Raw genomic sequence first — 9,927 nt, 5'->3', positions numbered from 1 at the left:
CACTCTCTTTCACACACACACACACACTGACAGTCACTCACACACTCTCTTTCACACACACACACACACACACACACACACACTGACAGTCACTCACACACTCTCTTTCACACACACACACACACACACACACGCACAGACACACACACACTCAGAGCTGCATGTGAATATCAACAATGAACAGCATGATATCTTCTGCGTTCTGTTTTCATATTCACATCGGCACACCAGTGTCATTATCCTTAACTAAAAACATTTAATCAATTGAATATAGCTGATATAAAATTATTAGATAAAGACTTGAAAATGTGAAATGTTGCCTTGACAATTATTTGAAATACAGCAAGTTTAAAAAGAAGCACTAAAATTACTAACTGAAAATAAACAAACTAAATAAAATAGAATTAAAATAGAAATTAAAAATGTAATAAAATAGAATTTAATAAAAATGTAAATAGTAATATTTAAATAGGGGAAAAAACTATTAAAAATGACAAAAGCATGTTAAACTAAAAAACAAATTGATATTAAAATGAAAAATGAAAATATAAAAATAAAATCTAGTTTTCTATAGTATAAAAGAATAAAAGCAAGGTTTCTGCTGATATATCAGTTTAACTCGAAGACTCGTGTGAATCATATGAATCATGTGATAATTGATTCAGTATCTGACAGTCCAGCTGCACAATAGAACAAATGCAAATGTCCTGCATGGTGTTTGACTGCATCAGTGTTCCTGAGCCACGGCCGATGCTGTGTGTGTGTGTGTGTGAGAGTGTGTGTGTGTGTGTGTGAGAGAGAGTGAGTGTGTGTGTGTGTGAGAGTATGTGCGAGCAGGAACACGAACCCCAGAGACGCTTCTCTGTGTGTGTGTGTGTGTGTGTGTTTGTGTGAGAGAGTCTGTAATTGACCTATAAATTAGAGACACAGAAGAGGATGGGGCGAGCGAGAGCCACAGGTCTGCAGAGAGAGAGAGCGGGAGGAGGGCGAGACACACTAGATTAAGGTTAGTCAAACGCTGTGGCTACACTAAAGGTTCAGCCTTGGAACGATCCATCGGGAGGATGAAGGTCCTGTGGAATCACAATGGCAGCAGATGGTGGAGGAGGGGAGGATGAACACACACACACACACACACACACACACACACACGGCTTCAAATGTGCTGTGAACACCAGCTCAACCTGACATCTTCATCCAAAACATCAGTAAATCATGAAACCACAAAATCAAGCGACAGGAAAAAAAAAAATAGAAACTGTTTTGGATAAAGAAAATGAAGTCTATTTACAGCATTAATAGGCAGTGTAAATACTCCTACTATCATGAATACATACTGTACCATTTAAATAATAAATATATATATTTTTTACATTAATGTAATTTAATAATATATTAAATTAATACCTTATTAATAAGATTGTGATTTTTACATTACAGTAATGCAATAATAAATATACTTTCACATTAGATAAATACATTTATGTAATTTAATTAATTTATTTATTATAGTCTTTACAGTCTATTTACAACATATATAAGCAGTGTAAATACTACAACTGTGATACACAAATACTTTACCATTTAAATAATAAATATATTTTATTTAAATTAGTAAATTAAAGTCATTTAATAATATATTAAATAATTTTTCTTTTTAAATTGACAAGATTGTGATTTTTACATTACACTAATCAGGATTTAGGCTAAAATGTCAAAATATTTGGGAAAAAAAACAAACAAATCAATGCAAAAAAATCAGCTGCATTAAACAAAATGTTTTTGTATTTCATGATGAATTTTGCACATTTTGACAGTTGAACTGAACTAAATCAACACTGAACTGAGAATAATTAAGCTATTGTCTTTCAGAGCTGCTTTACAGCTGAAACTGAATTTGTTTAATATTTAATTGATTTTACAGTAATTGAACCAAATCTGAATCAACAGAGATCTGAATTGATGCGAATAATGACACTATTGTCTTCTGCAGAGCTGAAATCATCATTCCATCATTGATTGTTATTTTCCTGTTTATCTCTATGAAATCTGTATTGTATAAAGTGCTATAGAAATACAGTAAACTTGACTATTTCTTGTTGATGTAGTGGTGAATTATGTTCGCAGCACATCTGACCGTCACATGACTGCCACACAGGAGGGAGGGGGCGGAGCCTGCATGAATATTCATGAGCTTGTTAATATGTTAAGCAGAAAGGAAATATCTGGCCGTGTGAGGAAGAGCGTTTGCCACAAAAGTCTGAAAAAAATCAAGAGCAGTGAATATAAAAGCCATGCATCATAAAGCAAACAACATAATCACACAGCTTATGATCATAAAGAAAACTCAAGCAGAACTCAGAGCAACCCATATTCCAATCATCAAATGAACAAAGCCTTTGAGAAGAAGCTGATGTGGCGTGTGAGCCTCAGTTCAGTACCGCGGTAAACGCTGCAACCGAGGCTCATACGTCAGCAGTGATGCTTTCTGCCACCATTGTGTGTGTGCTGAACACGGGAACTGCTTCCAGCGACCGTCAGTCCTTCATCGCTTCAGTACTAAAGACACGACTGATGTCTGTCAGGAGATTAACCGCTTCGTTATTGATAATCAATGTCAATTAAACGCTGCTGGCTGCTAATGAGCTCAGCCCTGCTGTCATCTGTTACACTCGATCACACGCATCGATCCGATAAATGCTGGAATCGTTCTGTCGTTCAGACTCATACTGTAAGCGGGATGATGTCAAATACAGGCTAATTATAGTTTAAAAATAATTAATTCAACTAGTTCTCAAGGAAACATTGATGTACTAAAATAACTAAAACTGAAATACAAAATAATAAAAACTATTTAGACATTGATACATATATATATATATATATACACACACTGCAAAAAATGATTCTTTTAGTGTTTTTGTCTTGTTTTCTGGCATAAATATATAAAAATACTTGAATCAAGATGAATTTAGTGTAGAAGCAAAATGACTTAAGATATAATGTCTTGCTTTCCTTAAAACAAGCAAAAATATCTGCCAATGGGATATAAAATAATCTTGTTTAGTCTTTGAATTAAGATTATTTTTCTTACCCCATTGGCAGATATTTTTGCTTGTTTTAATTAAAAACTAACAAAATCTTGATAATTTTTTTAGAAAACAAGAGTTAATATATTAAATAATTTAACTTGTCCAATAAATGCATCTTGACTCAAGAATGTTTAGATATTTATTCTAGAAAACAAGACAAAAATCATGTTTACCAGTGTAATTTTAAGCATGCCTATATTTATACTATATAGACATTAAAAACTATAAATACAAATATAAATATATAAAGTCAGAAACCAAAAATGACTAAAACTTCTAATAAAACTACTAATAAAAACGACATTAGTATCTAATTTATGTTAAACCCATAATCTTACACGCTCTACATTAACCTTCAGTCGCACGTCAAGCCCAAATACAGTCATGCTCATGAGAGATTGATGCTGTATTTTATCTCAAACAGTAACTCAATGACAAGGTCATGAATTTGATTCCCATTGAATGCATGAACTGATCAAATGTTAACCTTACATGCAAAGCAAGTCGCTTTTGATAAAAGCATCTGCCAGATGCATCCATGTAAAACTGTCATTAGACTGAGTTGTTTGCATTGACACTGAACTGAATCTGAATCTGGGAGGGTTTGGTGTATTTCGGAGGATCTGTGAGGGTTTGGTGTATTTCGGCGGATCTGTGAGGGTTTGGTGTATCTTGGCGGATCTGCGAGGGTTTGAGCTCAGCTCGTGTTCTGACGGAGCAGACGCTGGAAGCAGCTCTTTCCTCCACAGGACGATCGTTCCCAGGCTTACCGGCGTTCTCCTGCTGTGTCTCTGAGGGAACGGCCACATACGGGTCGCTCTGATCGCCCGACGGTACGGCCTCCTTCGGCTTGACCATACGGCCCTGGAGCAGCGGGCCCCCAGGGGCCGGAGGAGGGATGGTGGTCAGGAGGCCTGCTGGAGCACAGCACACATCAACATTGCATCTGAGACACAAGACAGGACTAAACACGGGGAATCACACACACACACACACACACACACACACCTCGTATCTCACATCATTCACGCTCCAATCAACATTTCACGTCCGCTGATTGATTTGTTTGCTGATAATGTGTAATTACCAGAGTAATTTACAGTAAACTGCTCATAATCACAGAATAAACTCCATTATGTTAAACTCGCGTGTGACCAGCTGACCTGAAAATTAACTGCACTCTTCAAAATAAAGGTGCTTAAAAGGTTTTTCACTGCGATGCCATAGAAGAACCATTTTTGGTTCCACAAAGAACCATTCAGTCAAAGGAACATTTTTAGAACCATTTAGACAAAAAAGGTTATTCTATCGTGAAGCACCTTTATTTACATTTATGCATTTAGCAGACGCTTTGACTTACATTGCATTCAGTTACAGTTTTTACATTTTATCAGCTCTTGCTTTCCCTGGGAATCGAACCCATGAGCTTGGCGTTGCTAGCGCCATGCTCTACTATTTGAGCTACAGGAAAGCCTCTTTTTAAGTGTATTTGCTCATATGAAACGGTCATGTGAAATTAAACCAACTGCTGCAATGATCAAGACGAAACCAACCCAAATCAATCTGACATAACTACAGTTAAATACAGCTGTAATGCTAACAAACAGCTAGTTTCTTGAGGGATGAAGAAACGCTAATAATTCAATAAAAAAAAATTCTGATAAACATTTCAGATAAAAACAAATAAAAACAAAATACTTAAAAGGATGAAATATTGTATTTTTATGATATATATTTGTATTCTATATACATTCTTTGGTCATGTTAACCAGTAACTGGCATATTTTGAAAATGCGAATATGTTCAATTCTTGAAATATGAACTAAAATCTTTTAGGTCAGAGGGGTTAGGCTGATGAAGTTTGTGAACCGCTGGACTAGTTTAACTCGTGTTAATCCACAGATAAACTCTCTCTGTGTGTGTTGTGCCGGTCGAGCGTCTCCCAGCCGCAGTCATTAACACGATTTATTTAAGAAACGCCACGGGCCGCAAGATTAGTGTGACAGCTCTATTTTATAATTCATTTTCCACAGCCAGAGGAAGAGCCAGCGAGGACGATGACACACATACAAGAGGAAAACCGAGAGAAAATCAGCTCTCAACAGCCAAGGAGCGAAACAGAACGAGAAACCAGCCGTCCAGACGGAAGAATATGTGCTTATAAAGCTAAGCGGACACGCTTATGAAGGAAACGGAGGGAAAACAACATCAAACACACAGAATAAATGAAGTACTGGAGCGACAGACACACAAACGCTAATGAAGCTCAGGAGAAGATTGCTAATATTACCAATAAACACCAGCGCATGTGATATGTAGGTCACAATCGCTGCTTCAGCCAATCAGATTCACTCTGGCTGCCGGGGGAGGGCTGTCAATCATGTGTGTGTTTGTGTGTTTTTAGCCTGATTGTATTTCATGAATAATTTCTGCCGGGTCTTGGGAGAAGCCCTGAGTGTTTATTCCCTGTAAACAGTCATTTGCATTCGACTGTCTCTAACCCACAATCCTTTGCTCTATAAAGCGCAGAGATCCATCCAGTTAGGGAATGAAAGGTCAGAGCGTCTCTAACTACATCTACACACGGGAAACACTGGAGACGCTAACCGCGTGCAGCATTCTGGGTAATATCGCTCACACCCTGCTGCCTGCGCTGATGCTCTACAAGAAAACGCAATCAGAGAAATGAAACATTCGCCAACAGAGAGTCAGATAACGATGAGAGACGAGAGAAGAAGAGCTTTACTCACCATTGAGAGCCACGAACGAATCTGGAGATAAATGAAAAAACATGTTCATTTGGTTGAAATGTGATTCTCTCTCACACACACATCATTTAATACTGAATTAATCTAACGACACATTTACAACTGCAGCAGCAGAACATTTAACAGCATCATAACAGAGCTCAGAAATAACTCGTGTGTGTCTTAAGACGACTGAAGACTTGTTCACAGCAGTGCTGATAATATAACGATAAATAGAAAGATTTACAATCAAAACTACACTGCAAAAAATTATTCTCTTAGTGTTTTTGTCTTGTTTTCTAGAATAAATATCTAAACATTCTTCAATCAAGATGCATTTATTAGACAAGTGAAATGATTTAAGAATCAAAATTTGGTTAGTTTTTCCTTAAAACAAGCAGAAATATCTGCCAATAGGGTAAGAAAAATAATCTTAATTCAAAGACTAAACATGATTAGTTTTCTTGCCCCATTGCCAGACATAATATCTTAAGTCATTTTACTTGTACAGTAAATTCATCTAGAATTGAATTTTTTTCAAATAATTTTTTTCCAGCTGATAAATGATAAAAACACTGACAGCCAATCAGAATCCATCAATTCTAAAGAGCTTAAGCATTGAAAATGATAGACGACAAATGGCAGCACACTTACAATAAACAGAATAATTTCTGTTGTTTGAAGCGGCAAATCCAATTTTGCAATTTGAAAATCTGTATGCAGAAGTGTTTCACCCCAAGCCGAAATTTGAGATTGCATAAATTCATTTTAGAATGACAAAACTTCGACAAAGATATGGCACCTGAGCGATATCGCTGAAATCACCTTCAGAGCAATTTGTTTCCAGCTGATGAATGATAAAAACACTGAAAGCCAATCAGGCTGATGATACACAGGGCAGCTTATTGAGCAATGTTGCTGGGCAACTTTGGTTAATGTTGGCGTCAGTGGGCAACCAGGTGAGACACAGGGCCCATGACCGATCTAAAGTATCCAGATAGAGATGTGTTACCCATTCTTAGTGGCAAAGTTGCCCAGCAAAATTGCTCAAAAAGTTCCCCCGTGTATCATCAGCCTCAGAATCCATTCTGCTGTACAGAGCTCAAGCATTTAAAGGGACAGACGGGCTTAGAATAAACATTAAATAAACTCTAAGAGAATATCAAGCCCAGACTACAACAATAATGATAACGACAGAGTTGTTTTGTTGTTCAATGATGTAATCTCACATGAGCAATTTAAAAAACGGGTTAAGGCTAGAAGGGATACAACTGCGGCTACTGGGAATGCACACATCAATATAGCGTCATTTTTGTCACAATGCACGACAATAATTACACTTTTTTTTTTTTTTTGCATTATTGTAAGGGGTAGGTTTAGGGTTGGGTTAGGTGTAGACGTTTATGAAACACAATTTAACTTATTCTTAGCTTTCAGTTGTATGCCTTCTAGCCACAACCTTGAAAATGAGCAAAATCTGTTTGCACAAGCCAAGGAACCAATTCCTATTAGAATGGAAATTATTGGAATCAATTTCCAGCTGATGAATGATTAAAACATTGACAGCTAATCAGAATCCATCCTGCTTTAAAGAGCACAAGCATTTAAAGTGACAGCACACATATAAAAACAACGTTATGGTGGACACTAATACAGTCGTCGCTGTAGTTCCTGGTGTGTGAACGCGTCTTCTTGTTGAGTGCAGGAGTGTGTGTGTGAGTGCAGCTGTGTCTGAGAAGCGCCCAGCGCTCAATAAACGGGTTCTGCTTACTTTGGCAGTCGCCCAGTCCATCTGTGTTGCCCTGTTCCACGTCCTGCTCGAACGGCCATCTGCGCACACACACACACACACACACACACACACGCAGTGAGCAAGTGACTTCAACACCTCCATTTCACACTCACTGACTTCAATCTCAAGTACATTTTCAAACAATATTAATAAATGTTTGAGTGAATCAATGTGTCGTTCAAACAATATCATGAGAAAATGAAGCAGAAAACAGGATTGTAAATGTGACGTGAATATTAATAAAAACACAGATGTTTATTTCTGAAGTTTCACTGATGCTGGTTGGATTGTGATGAAGAGCAGCCATTTATTATTCAACCCTCAACCGTCCAGCGAGAGATTCATCATCTCACAGATGAGAGAAATACACTGAAATGAAACCACTGATGAGAATGAAACCGAGCTCAGATGAACTTGAGAACACCTCAAACACACATGAACAGAGCTTAGATGAGAAACACCGAGACGCTGTTTTATAGGCTGGCCGTTTCTATAACACCAAAACGTAGGACACTTTGCAGGATTCATGAAGCCAGGATAAAAACTGAAAAATAACCAGTTACCAATCAAATTAAATAAATTTCAACAAAATCAGTCTTTGACTGTTTAATGCAGCTCAGAGATGCCATGAATGCATTTACGCTGCAACTACATAATGTTAGGAGATTAATGTGTTAAATATAAAATATACTGAATAAAAACAATTAAATGTTACTTTGAATAGGAAATAAAAACCACCAGTAGGTGTGGAGATAAGTCTTAATGAGCTGGTACATTCAGGAACGAAACAAGTGTCTTGCTGATTTTGGAATGGGGCATTAGCATACTACTCTTACTACTTATGTCACAGAAAGATGTAAAAAATTGTAAGATTAGTAGGCTATACTAGTATGCATGGCTTATTAAATCAGTGACTCCCTCGATTTTCGAATCATTCAGGAATGAAACACCACTGTGTTAATCTGGGAGCAAAACAGTCCATAATGACAATATTGTGTCTAAAATGTACAGTACTTCATATAAAGCCAGAGTTCACAGCGGGGGCGCGGGAGCAGATATACTTTGGGGTAGGGCTGGGCGATAAAATGATAACTATAATTATAGCGATATAATTTTCCTTGATAAAAACAAGTTCAATAAACATTCAATGTAATGTTTATACGGGAAAAGCGTAACAAAACATCACTACTCATTTGAACCGCGGCACACGGACCATATCCGCTCGGTTCAAACAGCGGCGCAGAGCGAGCTGACTAGAGCAGATGTGCTTACTCACCGATCACACAACCACTAAACAGCGCTGTGAGATCCAGTGAGAAGTGCTTGAATTCAGCGAAGAACACAAATGACTAGTATCAGTCGATATCAGTCAACTGGTATAGCTTAAGTCCAGATAAAACAGTGCTGACAAACAGCAGAAAAACACTGCGTACAACGATACAGTCAGAAGGCTTTTCAATCTACAAATCGCCATCGTTTACCATGGATTTACTGTAGTAACATTAACTGCACCATGGTATTGTGGCAGAAATGTGGGGTATTTATCTCAAATTTATTATATTAATGTAGACGTGTATTAAAGGAGTAATGGAATGTAATTACACTATATTTGTGATTAAGCTAGTGTTAGGTGCATTAATAATAAATGTATTTAGACTACTGTTTTAAATATAAATAGGCCACCAAGAAACCATATAGTTGCATTTTTACCACAGTATTGAGGTGCTATATGTGTGGTTTTAACTCTGGTTATCCTGATGTAAATGTATGCTACTATGGAAGAACAATGGTTAATTTGAATAAAACTCAAAGTCAGAAAAATAAAATTTCACCATATAAAAAAAGGAGGTTGTTGCAATTTTTACAGATGTTACTGATTTTGATAATGAACAGATTACCATGTGTGTATGTGGGGGGGAGGGCATGAAAAAAAGGTTGGGAACCACTGGTATAAAGCATAAGACAAATGAGCGGACATGGTATTTCAAAACCAGACTGTCCAATTTAAAACCGGACGGATGGCCGCCCTACTTCTTTCTCAGGGTCCATTTCATAAAAAGCTTTTTCTGAAACGACAGGGAAAGCATCAAGTCAAAAGCCTTTGAATTACAGACACAGATCGTATCCCATAATCCTTCACTTTAGAGAAATTGCACAAGCCGGTCTCACATAACCTCCATACATCTTGCTTTCTGAAGTGGAAAACTCAATCAGAACAGAAATAATAATAACAGCGTATAAAATGTGTGCTGATGAGCTCACGTGAGGATGGCAGCGGAAACATGCTGTGCATTCA

General features: G+C 37.3%; 1 protein-coding gene across 2 annotated transcripts in view; it reads right to left on the bottom strand.

The window, feature by feature from the left end:
• sema6a (sema domain, transmembrane domain (TM), and cytoplasmic domain, (semaphorin) 6A) overlaps nucleotides 1-9,927 on the bottom strand; it is an 89,943-nt gene that overhangs the window by 9,092 nt on the left and 70,924 nt on the right. The window contains exons 16-18 of one of the 2 annotated variants that reach the window (XM_079383300.1): nucleotides 7,611-7,669; nucleotides 5,843-5,863; nucleotides 3,863-4,006 (exon numbers count right to left, since the gene is read on the bottom strand). In XM_079383300.1, coding sequence (XP_079239426.1) covers nucleotides 3,863-4,006; nucleotides 5,843-5,863; nucleotides 7,611-7,669 — 224 coding nt within the window. The remainder of the gene's footprint in view (nucleotides 1-3,862; nucleotides 4,007-5,842; nucleotides 5,864-7,610; nucleotides 7,670-9,927) is intronic. The other variant, XM_079383301.1, reaches the window with a different exon arrangement.

This window comes from Barbus barbus (genome assembly GCF_936440315.1).
Source record: "Barbus barbus genome assembly, chromosome: 28".
NCBI classification, from domain to species: Eukaryota; Metazoa; Chordata; class Actinopteri; order Cypriniformes; family Cyprinidae; genus Barbus; species Barbus barbus.
The sequence above is the reverse complement of the archived record's forward strand: the minus strand, read 5'-3'. Positions and strand labels throughout refer to the sequence as shown.